General features: G+C 31.2%; 1 protein-coding gene across 1 annotated transcript; it reads left to right on the top strand.

The window, feature by feature from the left end:
- The first annotated feature begins 6,495 nt into the window (after nt 1-6,495).
- LOC132726205 (uncharacterized) lies at nt 6,496-9,795 on the top strand. The gene is made up of 5 exons (XM_060711482.1): nt 6,496-6,748; nt 7,050-7,105; nt 7,763-7,817; nt 8,715-8,900; nt 9,416-9,795. Exons 1-5 carry the CDS (start codon nt 6,661-6,663, stop codon nt 9,793-9,795), a joined length of 765 nt encoding a protein of 254 aa, XP_060567465.1. The 5' UTR covers nt 6,496-6,660.
- Nucleotides 9,796-23,815: the final 14,020 nt, after the last annotated feature.

Genomic DNA, 23,815 nt, shown 5'->3' with positions numbered 1-23,815 from the left:
CTGTGGCGGAATAAAACAAATAATTTAATTAAACAACACAAAAGAAATTACTTCAATAATGCCGTCAAGGATAAGAAAGACCCGAGTACGCTTTGGAAAAATATTAAAGATATTACTAACGATAATGGTACTAACGGGAATATCAGATTGCCTAATTCCAAAACAATAGATGGTAATATAATAACTGGGGAAAATAACATTTTAAATGCAATCAATGATCATTTTATCAATATTTCTGATTTCCTAAACAAATCCAAATTCAAAACAGAAAATTTCAAATCACTTGAAGAACAACTGAACAAAAAACTTCAAGGGCATACTTTTATTATTGATGAAATCAGCCCATTCCAAGTAAAACTTCTTATTGATAAACTAAATGTAAACAAGTCAACAGGAAATGATGGAATTGGGCCGCGGTTTCTTAAAGCCTGTGGTGACTATTTAAGCATAGCTATAGCTTCTATAATAAATAATTCCATTAGAAATGGCATTTTTCTTGATAAACTTAAAGAAGCATATGTACTTCCAATTTACAAAAATGGACCAAAAGAAGATCCAAATAATTATAGACCTATTTCAATTTTGCCAACCATATCAAAAATTTTTGAAAAGCATATTGCATCACAATTACACAGTTATATATACGAAACTAATATTATTCATGAAAGTCAGTCGGGTTTCAGAAAAAAAAACATTCTTGTCAAACAGCTCTAATACGACTCATAGAATCCTTCCTTAACGATTTAGATGAGGGCTGTTTGAATGGCACAGTATTTTTAGACCTAAAGAAGGCATTTGATTTGGTAGATCACAACATATTGTTGCATAAGTTAAAATTGTACAAATTTTCAAACACCTCAATTAAACTCTTCAAATCATATCTTGAAAATAGAACACAGTTTATCAAAAATGGAAATAGTCATTCAAATAGTGGAACAATGAAATAAGGGGTCCCTCAAGGGTCTATATTAGGCCCTTTACTTTTCATTTTCTACGTAAATGATATGCCATTTAGTACAACACACTCTAACATAGACATGTATGCTGACGATACAACTATGCATGCATCAAATAAAAAAATTGAAGTGATTCAGAGAACTCTGCAATGTGATGTTGATAATATAAGCAAATGGTGTAAATTAAACAACATGGCAATAAATCCGAAAAAGACCACTTGTATGATAATAGGGTCAGAAAATAAAATATAGAAGGTACACGCCTAAGTCAAACGAAATCACAGAAATTATTAGGTATTTACTTAGATGAAAACTTAAAATGGAATATTAAAATAAAGCACGTCTGTAATAAATTACAAAAACAAATTGCTCTCTTAAAGCGTATATCGTACTTTTTATCCGCTGAAATGAAAGAAATGTTTTACAATGCTTATATTTTACCTTGTTTTGATTATTGTTGTATTATATGGAGTACTTGTAATAAAACTGAATTTGAAAAAGTGAATAAACTGCAGAAACGCGCAGCAAAGATAATATTGTGTAAACCAGTTAAAACGCATTCTTTACAGCTTTTCCTTAAATCAAACTGGTTAACTTTCGAAAATAGATGCACGTATCATACAGCATTATAAGTATTTAAATCTATACAAGGATTGACTCTTTCCTACAATTCAGATATCATAGTGTTTTCGAAAAATCAAACTTATACACTTAGATCAACTAAAAATAGAAACATAATATATGTAAGATCTAATACGAAATATGTTAAAAGAACTTTTAGAAATAATGCAATGCAAGTATGGAATAATTTACCTTTATATATTAAAGAGTCTCCGTTTCTATATGCTTTTAAAAGAAATATGAAAAAAATATTTGATTGATATACAATTCAAATGAATCTGATGTATGCATGTGTCTGTCAATTTGAATTGTTGTTGTTTATGTTGTTTTTAATATGTGTGTACATATTTGTGACTTTAATTATCTTGTTTAATTGAAGGCCATTTTGTAAATAAGATTTGAATTTCTTAATATGTTACCTTCATGAAATAAAGTGTTTATTATTGTTATTATTATTATTATTATTATTATTATTATTATTATTATGCACTCGCCGTTCTTATTTTCTCCCTGTGTATTTTCACATTGAGGGCGCCATTTTGTTTGAAAAATCTGATCAATAAAAACAATTTTTTGTCGAATTTTGTTGTGAAAACTATGTAGAATGATAGAAAATGATCTAACTAAGAAAATAAACCCGAACACCAATATCTTTAATTCAGTCGTTAACGCTGTACAAACGTTTAAAGTGTTGTTTACGTGACGTCACAATGTAGCACCAAACAGCACGTGCAAACAATCAAATCAAGTTCGTTATTTTAATATTGTAGACGAGTTAGGTTTTACATTTATTTCACTATTACATTTGTATTTCGGTTGAAAAATTATAGAGTGAAATAAAAAGAGCAAACAAAGTTTTATCAACGTTTTCAAAATTCGTTATTCTCAAAATGTTTCTACACACAGTAGCTTTAACGACAGTTTTTTCAACCCACTGGAACAGCTTTTAAAGAACGTTTCTATTGGAAACTCTGAGGCGAAAACAAATTTATCCACCAAACATAAAGTCCAACTTTATAATAATGATTATACTTTTTCTTGACGTGTTAGAATGGAAATGGATATTCATTCTTCGTGCATTATTGTACATGTATAATAATGCACGTTTTTCGTTCAAATGCGTTGTAATTTATCACTCAGGCCTATCGGCCTTCGTGATTATATTACTACGCATTTGAACTCAAACCGTGCATTATTCTACAACAATGCACTCAGAATTGATATCTATTTCCTAAACAAAATTACACTAGTGTAATAACACTTTGACGTGACGTTTTGTTCGTTTGTTTATTTTTCAAGTGACATTGGAAGTGTATGGAAGCATTCAACTGTTGGACATTTATGGGTTGGATTTTTCCGCAAATATTATTACAGACAGTCTAGCAGCTTTACATGACCTATGTAGAAGTGCTATGAAACTAGCCTTTTCTGGCAAAGGTGAGCCTTTATAATTATTACCTAAATGTTTGGAATTAATATTCATTACTTACGAGGAATGTGTCTCCAGGTTGTTCTGCTTAAATCCGGTTCCTGGTCACGTTTTGGATGCTCACTAAGCACAGAACAACACTGCCATTTTTTTTATTTTATAATTATTATAAAACTGGATTCAAATCATAGATTCAGTTCCTTTTTTTCAAGTTACTGTTACTCATAGATGAACTGCAAACAGCCAAAGAGAGCAGAGCAAGGGCAAAAAAGTCATGTTAATATATGTAAAACGTACTCTAAAGATCACATTTGTCTGCACTGCTTAATGTACCACCACAAGGTTACGAGGTCACAAAAGTATAATTTCTAATCTGTTTGGCCGAGTGGTAAAGGTCGTTGACTCCAAACCACTTGTCCCTTACCGCTGTTGGTTCGAATCCCGACAAAAACCTTGGATTTAAGCTATCTTGCTAGCGTACAGAAGGTCTGTGGTAATACTCAAATGCCTATTCATGCCTGAAATAATGCACGGAAGGGCACCTGTGGTTTTCCTCCACCAGTAAAGCTGGACGTCGTCATATGACATATACTGTGTCGGTGTGAAGTAAAATCCAATCAAAAATATCTCAGTAGGAAATGACATATTCTGTGTTGATAGTTTGTATTTTTGGTTTAGATGTGTAGTTATTATATGTATTCACTTGAAACTTGGCATACCCGTTTACTAATAAGACATGACATCATTTCAAAAGGGCAGATGAGCCTAAAATAATTTTAACAAAGATATATCCCCTTTTCGACTAATAATAATAAGACTTTATTTAACGAGAGAACTCATTTGAACAAACATATCAATCTTCCATGAGGCCCTCAACAAGGAAGAATGTAAATTTAACATATTCAAACGACTACACTTATTTTGCTAAGGTACAAATGCTATAAAAATATTAACTTTAAAATCGGTTCCTTTCTAAAATGCATGTAAAATTATGTATCAATTTTGAGCTATTATGTCCTGTAACACCGCAAAACGTCCGTACCGCAAAACGTACGTACGTATATGGACGTTTTGCTGCGCATATCGTCCACATTTTTATGACGTACATTTTGCGGCAAAAAGGCATGGTCCTGTCGCATAACGTCCATATTTTTAAGTTTATATACTTTTCGTTAATTTTGACCAGTTATTATCAGGTGTTACTGTGTGTTGATTTTAGCTCACCTGAGTATGCGCGTATATGTTTGTCCGTCCAAATTTAGCTTGTTACCACTCTAGCATCCACATACCCTAAGCAATTTGTTCAGAGTTATCGGCCCTTGAATTACAATATCTGTTATATTTCACATTTTTACCACTCCAACGCTTTCATTTCTTCTTCAATCTTGACAATTTTCAACAGAATATCTATGACCATAAAATCTCAACAAAGTCAGATTATAGGCTAAATTTAACAACAAACGCATTATATCTCACCCTGTAAATGCTTTCATTTCTTCTCCATTCTTAAAAATTTTTAATACAGAATATGTATAACAATAAGGTCTCGATCAAGATTATTTATGAGCTAAAACGACTGAATATGTCAAGAGTGATTTGCCTTTGAAGACATATTTTAAAGTCAAATTATTGAGTTGTGATAAAACTGCCATTTCTTTGTTATCAATGATCAGAATGTCATTCATACATTTATGACAGGACGGACATCTTGAATAGTTCAACTATAATGTTGACCTTGAAATGACCTTGAATTTTGCTTAAATTACCATATCTTTGTCATTTACAGATATTTGGATAGTGATGACCATTTCAGACGTAGAATTGAGTACTGATATCAGTTACCCAGATTCTGACCAAGTACATGAAATGTACTTGCTTTTTATTTGTAATATTCAATGCTATCTACCCTTGTCATGTGGAGCCTTTATAGGCAGGTGGCTGATATAAGGCCACCGTGACCTTTTTGCTTTGTTCAATTATAAAATTACATTGTTCAATTATAAAATTACATTATGGCATTCAAACAAAACGCTTACATTACGATATTTTAAAATATGCTTTAGTTTCTATCAATAGAACAGATTGAACTTCTTTTTCATCATTTCCTATGCGGAAGAATGTTTGTTATAATATACTCTATTACGAATTATCTATGTAACTTAAAGACGAAATGTTTTGTTCTTCAGGCGATAAAATAATACGGCTTTAGTAAAGGGACGGATTTTCCGACTAACCTATAGATTAAATCATTTTTCAAAGTTATACTTTATGACAATTTCAACAGGCGCACTATCGTCATTTTTTCCCACATATTGATGATGTTCAAACATTACAATCTGCTCAAAGACTAGGCTGCTAAAAGTGCGCGACCCGATAAATGCACTCTTGCTCACATATGACTTGGCGCTAAAGCTCCCCATCACAACAATAGCTCTCTCACTCAGATATGACAAGGCGGCTAAACCCTCCTTTCCTCGACAAAAGCTCTCTCTTAAAGGCCCCATCACCATGACAATATAGCTCTCTCGCTCAAATATGACTATGCTGTCAAAAGCCCCCATCCATCCCCCGTAAAAATGAACAGTGGAACTAGACCTCCATAGTCAACGAGAACACACTTCTTGATGCAATTATATGAAAAGCTATTGTCAAAAGCAAAGCTTAATTTTAATTTTTTTTGTCATTCACTCAGTCCAATCCCCGGTTCGTCCGTCCGTATAGCCGACCTTTTCCTTGTGTCTATAAGATTACATTTATTTCAATATCATCGTTTTTATATCTCTGCTGCTGCTGCTTGGTTCCATTCCATAAAAAAATCTATTCAACACACATCCTCGGCTTAGGCATAATTCTTTTTTTTAAATAAAAAATAAGATCACAAAAATATTGCACTTTAATAATTATTTTGTCATATCTTTACCTGAAACAATATGAAAGTGTCAGAACCAATAAAAGTGACGTTTATAATGAATATATTTTAATACAGAAAATATGGACGATATGCGACGGAAAGACACACTCTCGCCGCAAAACGTATCAAGTACGATATGCACCGCAAAACGTCCACACGTGTACGAAATTCGACGCAAACGTCCACACGCGTACGTTTTGCGGTACGGACGTTTTGCTGTGTTACAATGTTATGCCCTCTTTTTGTCGACTTAAATTTATCGGCCAACTATTTTGTTATTCATATTGTATATTTCTCAAATAATACAAGGGAATATTCCTTGAACAGAGAAAAAATGGAGTTCCAAAAGAATGCTCAAAACGACAAAATTGAAAATGTTGCAGGCTCAGTTTGATTGAGCCTATTCATGGACAGTACTGGAAAGTGCACGTTACCGTCCAAGCCCCTGAGCAAAAATGGTGAAATTTTGAACTTCGAAATGCATATTACCATGAACGTCAATTTTAATGTATACTTGCAAAGAGAAAAGTGGAGTGTGCATTCGATTGGACTTTTGAAGAATTACCGATGATCCGAAGGGTGTGGGTGGTGGCTAGGTTTGCGATCAATATTTTCATATTTCTTGGTGGAAATGGACGCGTTCAAAATTTAAATATGTTTTTGTAGGTAGAGACAGGTTCGCAATTCATGTTATCATAGAGCCATATCTAGGACGAAATAAAGGTGTAAGCAGTCTAGAGGATATGATAATAACTAAAAACGAAATTGAAATTGACAATCTTGTCATTGCAAAAGTCGAAGGTTCATACAGAAAAAAATATTTAGACCTCGGTATGTATGCATCCAACTACAATTTGTTTTAAAGTTCAAACACGACAGAATGTATAATAAATGTATATACTTTTCGCTTATATTCCTTTTATTATCAGAAATATTTATGAAACTATCTTTTAGATTTACATTTAATAAGTGTAATTTTTTTAAAAAACCTCTCATATTAACACAGATTTATATATAATTACATTTTTTCTCCACAAAAAGTATTAATATGTTTTGTAAGGCAGTCAAGATAAATGTGAATTTTCCATTTATAAACAGAAAAATAAAAATATTTCTTTAATTAACACTTCAGATAAACAGACTCCAAAATACGTTGAAAATGAATGTTTTGGTTGCCCCAAAGACGAGGTAATTACAGTATTTTACTTATTTTATAAGTGTTTATCTAACATTTGAAAATGACATCAAGTTTGAGGTTCATTATAATGCAACAAATAAATTTCAACGAATAATAACTGATCGGCAGTACTTTTCTGCTTAAATCCGATTTCATAGTATACGCAATAGACATGTAAACGTAACTTGACTGCAACAACAAACAAACATACAACAGTACATATAATACAGTGATTAGAGGTAAAAGGTTCTTGTGCTGGGAACAATGATACAAGTTAAATTGTATAGAACTGTTGTGAAGGATACAAGAATTACTTTATTATACTCCGGCGAATTAGAAAGGGTCTGTCATGCAAATAACTCATACTTGTATACCTTTTTACGTATCGATAATTTTGTGTGAGGTTACTTGCTTATCGATATTTTGCTATTAATGTGTATAAAATTAACAGATGGTGTACTTTATTTTTCTTTTATTTTTTATTGAAATCATTTTACATCGGAACATATACATAATATAGCCAACACCAACCGTAACTATGATAATTTATAATTTGAACGAAAGTTACAGAGTATTGTCTTAATTTTGCATTAAATCTACTTGTTAATAATAAAACATTTATATCAGTTCTCTTATTTACTTATGTTATATTAATATTTTCTTTTCAGGTCTGGTGTTTGTTACCGAACATTTCAATGTGCTTTTCAAAAAATCCGTGCATAGGTAATATTTCATGAATGTAAATACAATTCGGTATATTTTCGCCTGGAATATCCCATTCTATGCTGGGAATTTCTTTGTCAGTAATTGCACATTTCTTTGTTTTATTTATTCATATCTCCGACAGTCAATCTGAGTTTGTCAGTTGTAACTAAAATATTCCCAGTTTCTTGAAGTGCGGCTTTTTTGTGGACGGTCATATTCGTTGTGAAAATAACTAAGGAACGCAATAAAGAGTTCATATTATATGATAAAAAAACCAAGTTAATGAAGAAGATCAATTAGTTAGTTAAATAAATCCAAGTATGATCACTATTACTTTCATTATTGATCAAAACCATCATAGTTGTAAACATGTCCAAAATTTAAAATTTATGAATTATCTCCAATTTGAATTATATGAGGTACTACAAGGGGAAATTTTGATAGAAAAGCAGTATCAAATGTAATTGTTATTTTTCAATAATACACTCAATTGCATTGGATAATATTTTCGCCTGCATTAACATAACACCAGACTACATGTACATCTCTATCATTTTGAGACTCGGTCAATTGAATATTATTCCATATAAAAATTTCCATGATTACCAAGACGACTGGCGAGACAAAGAGGAGCGTTTCATTACGTCTTGTATTAGTATGCAAACTGGAGCATGTAGTTCCGAAACACATTAAGTGAAGATATTGTAACCTTGTTTCTTTACGAGTATATGATTTTTCGGAAAGTTCAAAATATGGAAACCAGCAATGTGCTATGATTCCCCAATTGTATATCGAAATACTGTCGTTATTCGCTCTTGCAAATAATTTTACGCAAGTGTTCTTATATTTGCTTTGTTTCCTTTACTTGTTAAAAGGAAACATTTTTCTATAATCTGTCAATTTTTTGTTTTACAGATAATTATTACGATCATCTTAAAATTTCGAGTGATACGCAAATTGTCCGATTCAATTTGTTGATGACAAGCGATGAAAAATTTACTGCTATAGGTGATGACCAGAAGAGTGCTCTAAAAATGCAAATATCTGAACAATTAAATTGTTCCGTCCAACTTTTAACTGAAGTCGATATTGTACAATCAGGTATTCGTTTGATATTACCGAAATGCATAATATATTTTATAAATATTTTATATGTTACTTTCAATGGATGCCAAAGGTATATCGCACGAAAGCTAGCCGATTTCGATACAGTGCAGCTGTGTACAGTAGCATTGTTCTCGTTGTTACTGGGTTTATGAACTCTCAGAAATGGCAACGAGGCTATATGGAGTATTAAATGCATCTTATATAAATGTTATTGACTCTGAAAATGATAACGAGGCAACAATCGGTACGATATGCATTTGTTATGGTATGGTCTCTGAAAATGAAAACGAGGCTATATGGAGTACAATATATGCATATGATATTGACGTTTTTGTTTGGAAATGAAAACGAAGTTAAATTGGATCCAATGGAACAAAACATTGTGAATACGATGAAAGTCCATTGATTATATTTTATAAGATGAGAAATAAAACTATTTGTCACAGTTGACTTTACCTTACCGACGAATAGTATTTCGTCGTGATTCATAAATATTTCACTGATTTCAGAAGAAGAGGGCTACATAGAACTTGGTTTTGTTGTTATGTCTTTAAACGACAATAGGGAGCTGAAAAGGGCCGTGATAAACGTCCATAAAGCCAGTGACAAAGGAATGTTGTCTGTTATCACACCGTCAGCTGTTTACTATGCTGTTCCGGAGACTGTCCTGTTTCGTCAGTACATATCCGGCTATCCTAAACCGAGTCAGGAAAGACTTAAATCCCCTGACCTAGGAAATATCATAACTGGAATAAGTTTTATTGTGTTGATCATCTTCACTGTATTGATAGCCTCTATAGCCAGGAAAACACAACCCTTGCGTCCGTATGCAATAATGAAAGGTTCGTATAATACTCATATTGTAGTTTGTAACGTCGATATTGCTTGAATGTTTATATATGTTTTGCATTAAAGTTGTTTCCTTCAATTCACAAAGGTTATTATTCAGAATAATAAAATCGTTAGAAAAATTTGTCACGTATTATGAAAGCGTTAAAACGGTCAAAGAATTAAAAATATAACAATCCTTGCTGTCCTATTTTATAAGTATTAATCAGATGTTAGTAAAAACAAAATGTTTCTAATTCAAGGAAACATCTTAGATGAAATGATGAAATAATACTTATTTACTTTCAATCCTACTTTTAAATTACTCAGATTCGACAGACAAAGACGTGGAACGGACCCACTGGATACCCCAACATGTGGCAACATTTATGCGGAGATAAACTACATGTAGTATACTGTATACTTAAATTATAATTTGTTCGTAAAACTTCGTGATATTCCGTTTTGTGCGTTTTTTTTTGTCTTTATAAAACGTTTTTAAAGTAACGTTCGTTATATAAGCATGTCATGTGAATACTTTGATATATTTGAGTATTTCATTCAATATTCGGCATAGTCGTTAGAATATTGGATGTATACCTTTACGATTTGGATCAACATTTACAAAGACACCTGCAATATATGGGCTGTTATTATTTGGATAGGTTCACTTGGACTTGGTGTAACTAACCCTTGATTTTGTACATGTTTGAATCGTTCATGTTGAATAAAGAAGATCGAACTGGATTTTTATATTTATTAAAATAAAATACATTGCATGTTTTGACTTAACATTCGACACACCTCTGTTCCGTTTGTTATCATACTTATTATTTCTTTAAACGTTCCAGGTTATCTTGGAACTAAACCTAATTGAAAACGTCGGGAACATTTTTTTACAGCTGTACTTTTGACGATTGGCATTGTCGTCATTACTAAATAATTGCCATATGACGTATTTATTGGCGACGCCGGTGAGCGGCGTCGTCTCTTATGGAATGCTTTTTATTTTGGCCTATGTAAGGAGCTGTTATTATCAGCAGTTAATGTCATGTTGTGTTAATTAGTTTTATTTTGATTCGTAAAAATCAAGTAAACAAATAACTTTATGTAAAAAGCATGTGCATTGTGATATTATTTTCACGAAAATGCAGACTCAGTTTTACAGATTGTCCCTTAGCTTTATTGGCAATACTAAAACCCGGATTTCGAATATCGTTGTGGTCTACATTGATGCCGTATTCCTTTTCATTCATTTATATATTTTCAAAATTTACCTACAAGAAGAACGTTCACCTGCAAATGAGTATTAGGATAGGTTAAGGAACTGTTGTTAACGATTATTCTATTGATTTTATCCGTATTACGTTTAACTATTGCACAGAATGATTGTTTTTACAAAATGTACCATTATTCGGATGTTGAAAACTATCCGATTTTCTGCAATTACGGCTGTCACATGGCCATCTAACTTTTTATGAATACTTTACCATTTCTTTGCATGGCTTAATAAAACTAAGCCTGCAACATTTCATAATTTTGCTGTTTAGGGTGTTCTTTTGGGTTTCAGATTTTCTCTATTTTAAGGGGAAGTAACTCATGTTTACTAAATTATTTGTTCTTTTCTGTCAATTATAGGTGTTACTTACTATTTTTGTTGTATGAATTTTACCAGTTGTAATTTTACCAGTTGTAAGGTCATCAAAAGCATAGAGGCCCTGAGGAGTGACTATTGATAGATTTTGTTTACTTGCTTTATATACCTTGGACTGGATTTTTCTAGATTGTTCAGTTAATGTTAGTACATACCTACAGGTATTCTGCTACAGGAATCTTCTAATCACTATGTTTAACTAATTATTATTTTCTATGTGTTTGTATATAAATTGTTAATAAAATAATCTTGGTAAAAATGAAAGGTAGAAAATGAAAGCTACGCACATAGGTGCTCATGTCCGTTTATTAAAACAGAGAAAGAATAACATCCTGAAGTTATCAATTTTAAACACTTGATAAATATGTATATGCAGTAAGTTATATAGTCAAGTCTAATGGAAGGTTAAAAGAGGGACAGTATTTGTTACTGTAAGAGATATTTATTTAATGTTTAGACACTCACACAAAATATGATATGGACTATTTGATATTTTTTCACTTTAATACTATACACTATAGTTTTCATTCTACAAGATTATGAATTCCATCCAAGTACCAATGTTAATAGGATGTTATATTTATTTTTAATGGAAACTGGGAATTATTAATGTAATGTGCATACATGTATATCTTAGTATATGGATATAATGTGTATTTCTGTATTTAAAGACTTACTGTTATGATGGATGATTATAAATGATAATACATGTATCGATTAGTCTACAGGTTATAGATGTTTATACCCAGCTGGCTAATTATAATAGTATCTATAATAGAGTTTATACATTATAGTTTTCTTTTTACTAGATTTTGAATTCCATCCATTAGTACCAATGTTAATGTTAATGTTAGAATTTCAAATGATTGAAAATGTCCTTAAACTTGGATCAAGAATATAATTAATAAAGTCTCAAGAAATCATATTCTGAATAGTTATTCTATTTTTTTTCTAACATGTGCATAATCTGAAAAGGACAGCTTCTGTCTTATCTATTTGTAATGGAGGGACACCGGGCTCAACCTCCAGGTCTCCAGAGTCAACCCGATAAGAGACTTTTCATAGATTAGACTGTTACTTGCACTTAATTTTATAGTGGGTGATTTGTGCCACATGAAAACCAACAAATTACAAAAAGTAACCGGCGCCAGATGAAAACATGAAAATACAATCTACTACAAAGTGGTTCGTTTGTTTCATTTTCATGTTTTCGCCCAGTACCCCTGATGCAAAATACAAATCAGCCTTCATAAAATTTCGTATCATAGATAAAAGTTTTTTTTATCTGTACAAAAAATAGATATTGTACATGTATTAGTAAAGTTATGTTAACTTTCAAATTGACCTGTTATAAATAATGGCACAACCAATAACTGTCTAAGCCCTTTTTAGTAAAAAAATTATACAATATATAAATTGTTATTTTGATTAAGACTATTAGTATGTAAGGTTTATTTTCTTACTTCTTTAATTAAGAATTAATCTACCTGTTAATTTAAAAATCTAAAAGTATCTGTCACGGTTTAGAACTGTTTACTATTTAGGGGAGAAAATATGTAAGCCGCCAGATAGCTCAATCGCTATAGCCGCGTTACATTATTCTGTGGGTCACAGGTTCGAGTTCTGGTCAAGCTGAAAGTTTTCCTCATCCTGTGACTGGATAAAACCCTTAGTTTAACTCACTATGCTCTGTGTAGCCGGCCGGATAGCTCAGTTGGTCTTCTGAAAGTCATGGGTTCGAGTCATGGTCAGGCAGTTTCAGTCAGGGCTTAGAAGATTAACTGACACATGTTTGATTCTTTTAACAGATTGTATTAAATTTGAAATGGACAAAGGCAGTATTGCATGATACTTTTAGATCTACAAAAGGCATTTGATACAGTTGATCACACTATACTAGACATGAAGAAGTTATTCTTCTTCATGAAACTTCAAACATCTGCCATAGATAATGACATTCTTACATGGTTCAAGTCTTATCTCTGATAGACAGCAGCTGGTGGATGTGGCTGGTACTCATTCTACTACTGCTCCGAGTACTTATGGTGTCCCCCTGAGGTTCACTTTAGGTCCTCTTTTATGTGTAATATATGTCAATGACATGTCTGTAACCCTAAGCAATAAGCTTTTATTATATACTGATGACTCAGGTATCCGTGTATCTGGTAAAATAAATCTGAAGAAATTCTCTCTTATTGCACGAGTCTTATAAGATTGGTTAATTGACTATAAATTGTCTTTGCATCTTGGCAAGACAGAGTCTATTCATTTTGGTTAAAGTTTCAACTTAAACTGGACCTTGCCTCCAGGTCACATGTAATGGTACTGCTATAAAGTACACATCTTTTGTTAAGTATTTAGGTGCAAAACTTGATCAATTATTTTTTGGCGTCGCCTTTGATGCTTTGCATCAATGCTTTTCTTGTTATTTATTCTAACATTTCTCGTGATTTTGTCAATATAGACAAAGAAGAAAAACGGTGTTTAACCGCTATGGACTACTTGTATATGCGGCTGTTATGTTTGATATTGATTATATCGATTATATAGTTTACAAAGCCTTTTAAAGCAACTATAATAACGCATTTTATTGATATTTTCCGTTCTTATAACGTTTGTGTTTCAAATAGATCTATATCTGCTGAAATTATATCTCACACTAACGCCACAAGTTTGATCGATATAGGTTAATAATGTTTTTGACAAAACGGCGCCAATCCGTAAAATGACGTCATCTTAAGTATACAACTCCCTACGTATTGACGTCATTTCAAACACTCAAGAATGATTAATCAGATACTAATACCAGTCTGAGACGTAAGATTTTATTGTTGAAAACTTGATTAAAAAACTTTGTTCTTATTATTTCTTCTGTTTAATATTTTTTATATCATAGCAACAGTAGTGTGCGAAATCGAACAGCGTTACAAATACGAAAATCGGCCCCGGAAGTAATCTCCGCTTAAAACATAACATTACTGCAGTAGAGTCTAGTGATCTTGCTTATTTTATCTTGTTATAATCGAAATTATATCGGCCTGAGTAATATTTATCGGCTATTTAACACCGGTTTTGTCGTGCTGATGCAAAAACAAATTTCGTGATCAATTCCTACACATCAAAACTCCAAACTCCAAACCGGTGTTAGACAGCCGATAAACGCAATTTACATATAGTGAATTTCATTGTAAGGAAGTTTGTATCTGTAAACCTAAAGTGAGATCGGAAGCATTAAACACAAAACTATTACATAAAATTGCAGAATCGGTTTGAATGAATCTGAACATGTTCTTTCTCTTTTATATCATAGTCAAACATAAAAAAACACGTTCCCTGTTGTCACAATATGAACACCCGGGAAAAAGTAACCAATGAACGAGTATCTGAAAATATCATTTCTGTCGCTTTCCGTTTATCTGCCGTCACAATAAGTAAACCCCAGGAAAAATAAGCCAATCATTGGGCATGCTCTGGAGTGTGGGTAGCTAATACCTGCACTCCAGTTAACGCACTGTGCATGTATATGTGTACGATTTAACTCTGACACATTTTCAACAGAAAGGTCCCCAAACTATGATACAATATATAATTTGCTAATTTTTAGAAGTGAGTTTGTCTACGCATTTTACTGTGTAAATGTATGTTTAATGTTTTTCTGCTTAAATGTGTTGTGTATTATTTAGTCTGTGATGTGTGTCTTAACTGCAATATGTATGTCAATGGATATTTATTTATATCAGATTTTAATATGGATTACTTCTTTGTGTGTCGGTGTGACGTAAAACCCGATAAAAAAATAACAAATGTATTATATTACATTAGTCGGTGTAAAAAGCTCATCAGAGCTTGTGTTTTATTGTTATATGAATCCGACTTTAAAAAATTAAGAAGCCAAACATCTTTGCATTAATAGGTTAAAAGTGATATTGTGCTTATTTAATTCCTTGTCATATATGTAAAAACCGACGAATTCGTCGAGCTGGCAAAAACCGCCGTTGCCACGCGGGCAGCATCTGTCGGCCTTGTTTCTGCCGCAAGCGCTCAGTGCTTTAAAGTGCCGCGAAATAAACAATGTAAGCTATTGCACTACCTAAATAACATTGTGATAGGATACGACCAGTGAGTGTCTCATGTTAAAATATTGTTGCATGTTTTAATTCAGAGTGTATTTATTTTCTATATATTTCTATTATATGCATATTTGAAACATGGCATGCGATCTTAATTAGAAGTATTGGAATATATATGTGATGAATTTTCATTTTCATGCCACACGTCAATTTAAATTATTTTAGGTAAACTTTCATTAAAAATTCTTGTCGAGAAACATACATAGTTATTTATTTATAAAAGGGTATCTTTATAACTTCATAATCATTTCACCTCAACATAGCTTCGATAGTTGCAGTATCTTCCTCGGTGAAAAAGCATGGGCCTCTGTTTGACTTTGTTGGCTCTCACGTACCTTACACTGATATCAGGTATTTATATATTATTTATATGCTTTCATATTCTGAGTTGTATCTGAGTTGTCTTATGTAAAAATTAAAATTAAAACTTTTGATTTTGATATATATTTCAAAATAATAAGAAACATTCTATGTACAAGGACTGGGGATTTAATATATATTATATTCATTTATTTGTTGTTTATTTAAATTTCATCTATCTCCTTTCTATCAATGAATGAATGAATGAATGAATGAATGAATGAATGAATGAATGAATGAATGAATTAATTAATTAATTAATTTATTTATTTATTAATTTATTTATTCATCATTGTTAAAGTGTATAAAGCTATAATGTGTTTTGTTTTGTTTATTATCATTTTAAAACTAACAATACATCTTGCCACTTTCATAGTTATATAGATATATTTAGATGACATCAAATAAATCTCTCCGTCAACTGATGGTTGTACTGCTACTACTGCTACTGCTACTATACATTTTATATAAATGATTTAAAAAAGAATGCGTTATTTATATTGAAAATTTTCCCCCACTTCCGGAAATTAAAATTCCGAGATTGTTTTGTTTTTGTTTCAAGAACACTGAAATGTTTAATGATGTAAAGTTTCAGGTGACATCTGAAACAAAGTCTAGTTGCCTCATAGTTCAATACCTTGATCTATAGATTGAAGTTATTTGACGTATTTACAGATTCAAGTGCTATTCGAGCAGATGAATTGAAAGTTCGGTCAATGGAATATCGTAGCTATGATGGGGATTTTGTACGTAAAAGATTTATATTATCTGATATAAAAGAAACGTCGAAATTACAAGGATCACCTGGAAGGCAAGGTATGAAATTTGTAAAAAAGGCTGAAAGGAAAGAAGATAGAATCACTTTTGTTATGAGAATATGTTTGTGGTGTCTCGCAGATCAAACGTGAAATCAAATTTATCACTGTAACTTAAGCATAATTTTTGTAAGCTTTCACAATAGAACTTTAAGATCAGAATATTGTAGAAGGGCTCGTGTTATTAGGTTTTTATGTAAAATATTTATTGCGGTTAAGGATAATTTCATAGTTAATTCAATGTACACCAAATTGGCTTTAAATAAAGACTGTGTCTTTTTTCTTTCATTAGTTTTAGAAGTTGCTGATGCATTGCAATCGGATACTGAAAGAAGAGAGGCGGTGTCAGAATTTTCAAAACAAAAGTCTGGGTCAGACACCAAATCTAAGCGGCATTTTATATCTGGGGCAGACACCAAACCTAAGCGTCAATTTATGTCTGGGACAGACACAAAACCTAAGCGTCAATTTATGTCTGGGGCAGACACCAAACCTAAGCGTCAATTTATGTCTGGATTATATGTTGGATTTATTGACTTGAAATCTTGTTTTGACAGTATAAATAGAAATTGTCTATGGTTAAAATTATATAAGTGTGGTTTTCAAGGTAAAATCTTGTGTATTATTAAAGATATGTACGATAAAGTTAAATCTTGTGTACGTTCTTGCAGTTCATATTCCGATTTCTTCATGTATGCAGTGGGTCTAAGACAAGGGGAGGTAATTTCACCTCTGATGTTTTCATTATTTGTTGAAGACCTAGAATTATATCTTCAAAATGATATCAATGTAGGTTTACAAATTGATGATATAGTTATATTGTTGTTGTTATTTGCTGACGATATGGCAATACTAGGTAAAACACCAGAAGATCTCCAGACAAGTTTAGATAATCTATATAATTACTGCAACTGTTGGGGACTAGAAGTTAATACGTTAAAAACTAAGGTTATGGTTTTTAGGAAAAGAGGTAGGGTACGTACAAATGAAACATGGTACTACAATGGGCAACAATTAGAAACAGTTGATAATTTTAACTACCTGGGTACTATTTTCAATTATACAGGCAACTTTGCTTTAAACCAGGAACACTTAATTGGCAAAGGCCTTAAGGCATTAAATGTTTTACTTTATAATTGTAAAAAATATGATATAAAACCTAAACTCAAATGCCAACTGTTCGATTCATTTGTTGGTTTTATCTTAAATTACTCTGCTGAAGTATGGGGACATTCTAAATCTAAAGAAATTGAACGTATCCACCTTAAATTTTGCAAAAATGTTCTAAATGTCAGAACAAGTACATGTAATGCAGGGGTTTACAGTGAATTAGGAAGATGGCCATTATATATTGCTCGTTTTTGGTAAAGTAATCAAGTTTTGGTGTAAAACAATCCAAACTGATAATATAATTATGAAAAAAGTTTATGAACAAAGTGTTATTGATTGTGAACATGGATATAATAACTGGGTCTCAAATGTTAAACGATTATTGTATACATTTGGCTTTGCTGATTGTTTTATAAATAGTGATAATGTTGATGGTAAATTATTTCCTAGAATATTTAAACAAAGACTTATTGATAATTATGTACAAGATTGGCATGGTAATATTGAAAATAATAATGTTTTAGATCTATATAAAAATTGCAAAACTAATTTATCGTATGAAATTTACCTCGACCTTTTACCACGTAGTTTAAGAATGTATATTTCCAAAATAAGATTATCAGCCCATTCTCTCAGAATACAAACTGGTAGATATAGTAGACATAGATTACCACGAAACGAGAGATATTATCAGTGCTGTAATACCCTTGATATCGAAGATGAATATCATTTTGTTCTGGTTTGTCCTTGTTATAATAATATTCGTAAGACATATATAAAAAAATATTTTTATGTTAGACCATCGATGTTCAAATTTATTCAGTTATTGCAAACTTCAAACAAGCTTTTATTGATGTTTAGCAAGATACATTAAAGAAAGTTTGGCAATCAGAAATACTCTCTTAAATATTTGATTTTTTAACATCCTCTTGGAAAATAATTTTTTTTTACAATTCTCATATATTATAACATCATGTTTGTTTGTGTAATCATGCATTGTTCTTAAATAATAAAAGTATTTTCTCTTATTTGATATATTATCATATGATATTTGTGTGTTAACATGTATGACTTTTAATGATACTGTTCTCTATCTAGAAAGAAACTGCTCAATAAGTATTAAGTTTTGCTGCTGGTTAACATCTATCCTTCGCCTTTATCGGGAGAGAGTTTTACTTTCAGTGGGATGGTTAGACTCACTGGGTAAAATATGGTATACAATATCCTGTGAGGTTGCCAGTAGAATTTCTATTACTGCTATGATTGAGAAAATATTTACTTATTACTCATAACAATGTACATTCTATTATATATTCTAAGTATCATATTGTACTTTGTGTTACCATGATCACGTGACGTGATAATTGTTTTATTTATCTATAAACATGACGATGTACTATGTACAAGTCTAAATAAAACGTATGTTCTGTTCTGTTCCTAAGCGTCAATTTATGATCTGGGGCAGACACCAAACCTAATCGCCAATTTATGATCTGGGACAGACACCAAACCTAAGTGTTTAATTATCACTGGTGTATACACCACACTTGACAACCAGTGTTAATGTACTTTGTTTTATTTGAAATCATTCAAACCTTCCAAAGAATTATGGATGAAGCACAATCGGCCGAGGCTAACAAGTGTTCCCTCGTCTTCTAACAAAAGGAATTGATATTCTTAAATATTGCATCTATCATCATGTTACGTTTCAATATATCATTAAAAAGATTTTTAACAATGATCTTAGTAAAACAATAAAGGTATAATTACTAATCATAACAATTTTATATAATAAATAATATCAATTTAGGCTAATTATTTTTATATTGAAAGCTTTGTTTTGGAGATATAACATTAAAATCATTATACAAAGTCATGAATTCCCAGTCTTTCCCTTGAGCTATGTTTTGTGACTGTACCGTCGTGGCTAGTTCCCCAAAGAAGGAAATTGGCATTACTGAAAAAAAAAAAACCTTTCTTGGTCACAAGCAGAGCAGCTGTTTGCTTGATAATTGTATGATATTAATAGTCTTATATTGCCAGGTGCTATCAGCTTATTATACAAAAGTTTTTGTTTCGACAGTTTTCACAATGGTCTTCTGTTTTAACAAACTGAACAGTTTTCATCCAATGCTCAAACAAGATTAATTTGAGTTATGAATCAGGGATAGTGCCATTTAATTATGACGTTACAAAAATATTAACACCTTCATAAGATATTGACAATGTATAAAATGTGTTGTTCCATTTACATCATACAGAAATTACTAGTATATACATTTTCGTTTAGAAAATGTCTTTTCCAAACGTTTAGCAAAGTAACATGTCTTTTAATTGTGTTTAAACTTCTTGCTTCCCCATTATTTAAGCACATTTATTTATATAATATAATACAAGCGAGGTTTTACGCACTCATACGCGTCACCTCGCTTTACTATATAAAATGCGGCTATTTAGGTTTTTGAAACCAGAAATATGTCCGCACAGCACTATTCAAATCATCTCAAAAGAAAAGTACAAAACTTTTAAAGATATTTCTTTTAAAAACAGACTTGTTCCCTAGTTTTCTAAAAGTCAACACATGGATATATTGAAAAACATCAAATGTTTTATGACAGTGCAATACAACAGCTACAACAGAATAATACATCCGAACGACAAACAGTTATTTCATCAAGCGATAACATCACCGATTTTGGATATACGTATTTTTTCGATTCTAACACGACATCAACAAATAAATGCTGCCGTACCTGATATTAAGCTAAATTGTGCCTGATTTGGTACTACTACTATTTTTAATGGTTATCACAATCATGTCTAATGGTTATGTCACATATCTAAATATAGACCGACAACAGTGATTTTATTGCATAATAAAAAACATGTCTTCTATGTTCAATAGGGAAAAATGCTGGTCGTGTTAGAATTCTAAATACTATACTCTTCCCGCTGTAATATGTATCCATTATTATAAGACTTATTTATGTAAACAATTAACATTCGTATACACAATTTCGTCTATTGTTTGTAATTTTCTTTTTTTTTTCTCAAAGAAATCTTGAAAAAGGCTTATCCCTGTCAACCCATTACTTTTGCTCGCAAAGACATAGGCAAATGAAAAAAAATCCCGTAAGAACATCAAAAATATAAATGATGCAGACTTGGGTAAACACGACATAATTTTAAAAACCCCGGCCCCCTAAAAAACCCTTTTTGGGAAAAAACTTAAGCTTCAAATATAAAACCTTTCCAAAGCCCGTTTGTGTTTGTACGACGACGATCGTTTAATCTTCCAACTAACCTTGTACAGAAAATCCTTATTTATACAAAAAATCTACATTAAACCGTCATGAAACTTCCATGCTGCCCCTTTGACAATTTAACAAACAACTTAGTTCAATAAACAGATATACAATGTACATTTGCACAAACGTTCTATTCCCTTACTTTTCAGATATAATTTTTAAATGTCTCTCCTTATTTATTACAGAATTTTTTACTTTGAACTATCTAAAGAAGCTAAAAGCTTGTAGACACTTCTCTCGATCAGCCATTAGTAAGCAATAAATGATTTAAATGTCTTCTTCAAGGGTTACAGCAGTTTTTTTTGACAGATGCCTGAACCAACGTAGAGTACTAGTCCGATAACAAGCTGGTAAGGGGTAAATGATTTACATTTGACATTTCAAAGAAAATCAAAATCTCTTTGTACTTCTAAAACGGCTTTATAACATACACCGTATCATTACCGATTGAATATACATATTTGAAATATGTATAGTTATATTGTTATTCGCTGATTATATGGTAATAATTGTTATCCCACAAGAGGATTTAGAGCAAAGATTAAACTATTTTTATGAACACTGTAAAATCAGTTATAAAATCATGTATGTTTGCATGCCATACTATCGGTCTTACAGTTTCGTTTCGGTAAAACTGATTTAATATGGGATTATTATTATAATAGAAATTAATACAATATTATCAATGTTTCTTGCCTCAATAGTGAGGCAAGCCGTGTGTTTAAAAATTAAAATTTTTTTCCCATTTTTTTCCATTCCCAAGGCAAGGGGAAAAAAAATTTTTTAACTTTTTTTTTGGGGTGGGGGTTTTTAAATTGCTTAAAAAATCACACGGGGTTTTAAATTTTTCAAATAAAAAAAAGCTCTTCTGATGCACAACATGTCACAGAGTTTTTGGGGGGAATTAGAAAAAACTTTTAAAAACCTGAAAAAGGTAAAAGTCCATGTTTGAAAATCAAAATTCTTTTTATAAATTATTTTTTATTTTATCACAAAAACCCCAATTTTAACGTCCCAAATTGAGCCAGTCAAATAGCCCCAATCTTTTCAAAAAAACTTAACCATTGAGAGGGGTAACGACTGACGCATGTCACTTTCTTCATTTTTGCCCCCGGGTTTCCTGTTTAATTTCGGTTTCCGCTTTAAAAATTGTCCCCAAATTTAAAAAATTTATACTTGCTTTTAGTATTCTTTTGAGGGGTGGGGAAAGGGAACCAAGGAAAAAAAATTTTTTTTTTTTTTTTTTTTTTTTTTTTTTTTTTTTTTTTTTTTTTTTTTTTTTTTTTTTTTTTTTGGTTTTTTTTTTCAATTTTTTTTTTTTTTTTAAAAAAAAACCTTGTCAAATCTTTAAAATTTAACAAATTAAAAAGGCCTGACCCGAGCCCACTATCAGAAAAGGCGGTTCCCCCTCAACCTTTTAGAAAGTGGGGCCCGGTTAAGCTAGGGCCAAGAAAAGGGGAAAAATCCCCTGAAAAACAGAAAACCCCTAAAATCAGGCGAACATTAGGGAAATTTCTTTACCAAATTTTCTAAATGGCCCATATTCGGGGCCATATTGTCTTAAATTTTTTTTAAAAGTAAAACCAATTTTTTCCCAATTTAAATTTTTAAACTTGTTATCCTTTTTAATTTGCTTCGACCAGACGTTTCAATCTTTGTCGCAACAGACAATCATTAAAGAATTTCTGACATGGCATAACTTTGTGAATTTATGCATTAGATTCTACTTTTTCACAAAAATATGCAACTTAATTATTAAACAACGAGCACATACCAAGAACATTGAGAACAAATTGATTTGTGCTTCGGATATTCAACTGTAATAGAGAACGATTTTCAATGCTGATTGACTGTTCACATCACTTCGCGGCGTCTTTGAAGTGCAGCATCAACATTAAACTTTTTTTTTAAATGTTTATATGTTGTTTTTTTTCCATAGAAATTGTAAGCTAGTAATGTTGATATTAAAATGAGATTATTCTGACATACATTTATTTTATGTATAATCATTTTTTTCCCTGAAGCAATATATGTTCATTCTCCAATATACTGTAATTTTTTTAATTATATCATGTGTTTAGCTATTAATAATTTTTGATATGTGTAATATAAAGATATATTATGCTCATCCTTGGGTTAAATATTTTAATCAAAGAAATTTATTGAAATCTTTGAAATTCATATTGCATATGTCTAAATTGAATAAAACGAAAATGAATAAACTGTGTTTTGGAAGCTACGTTTCCTATTACAGGACAGTTAAATATGGTATTCTTTTTTTAAAAAACTGCCAGTTTTTTTTAACGACACTATATATTCATATTGTGATCACCCATAGTGTGTAGTGTTTTATACATGACATATCTACTTTGTGTGAAGTCAAAACATGTTTATTTTATATTTGCAAAGAGACTGTGTAGCAATTTTCAATATTTTCTGAATAAAATTTTGAGGTTTGGGTATATTTTTAAAACAAGATATTTTATTGTATAGGTTTACGACTAAAATTTCTGTTCTGTTATTTCTTTTAAACACCCAAAATTTGTTTTTTCCGACGGTTTTCTAAGAAAAAAAAGGGCCTAGAAAATTTAATAATGAAAAATATTTTTAAAAATTTAAAGGGAATTTTTCCCAAGCCCAATTTTCTTGAAACCCAAAAGGGAAATTGTAAAGGTTTTTAAAAAAGTAAAAAAAATTTTTTTTG

The sequence above is a fragment of the Ruditapes philippinarum genome, unplaced genomic scaffold, assembly GCF_026571515.1.
Source record: "Ruditapes philippinarum isolate M1 unplaced genomic scaffold, ASM2657151v2 ctg140_1_1_1_1, whole genome shotgun sequence".
In the NCBI taxonomy this organism is placed as follows: Eukaryota; Metazoa; Mollusca; class Bivalvia; order Venerida; family Veneridae; genus Ruditapes; species Ruditapes philippinarum.
The sequence above is the reverse complement of the archived record's forward strand: the minus strand, read 5'-3'. Positions and strand labels throughout refer to the sequence as shown.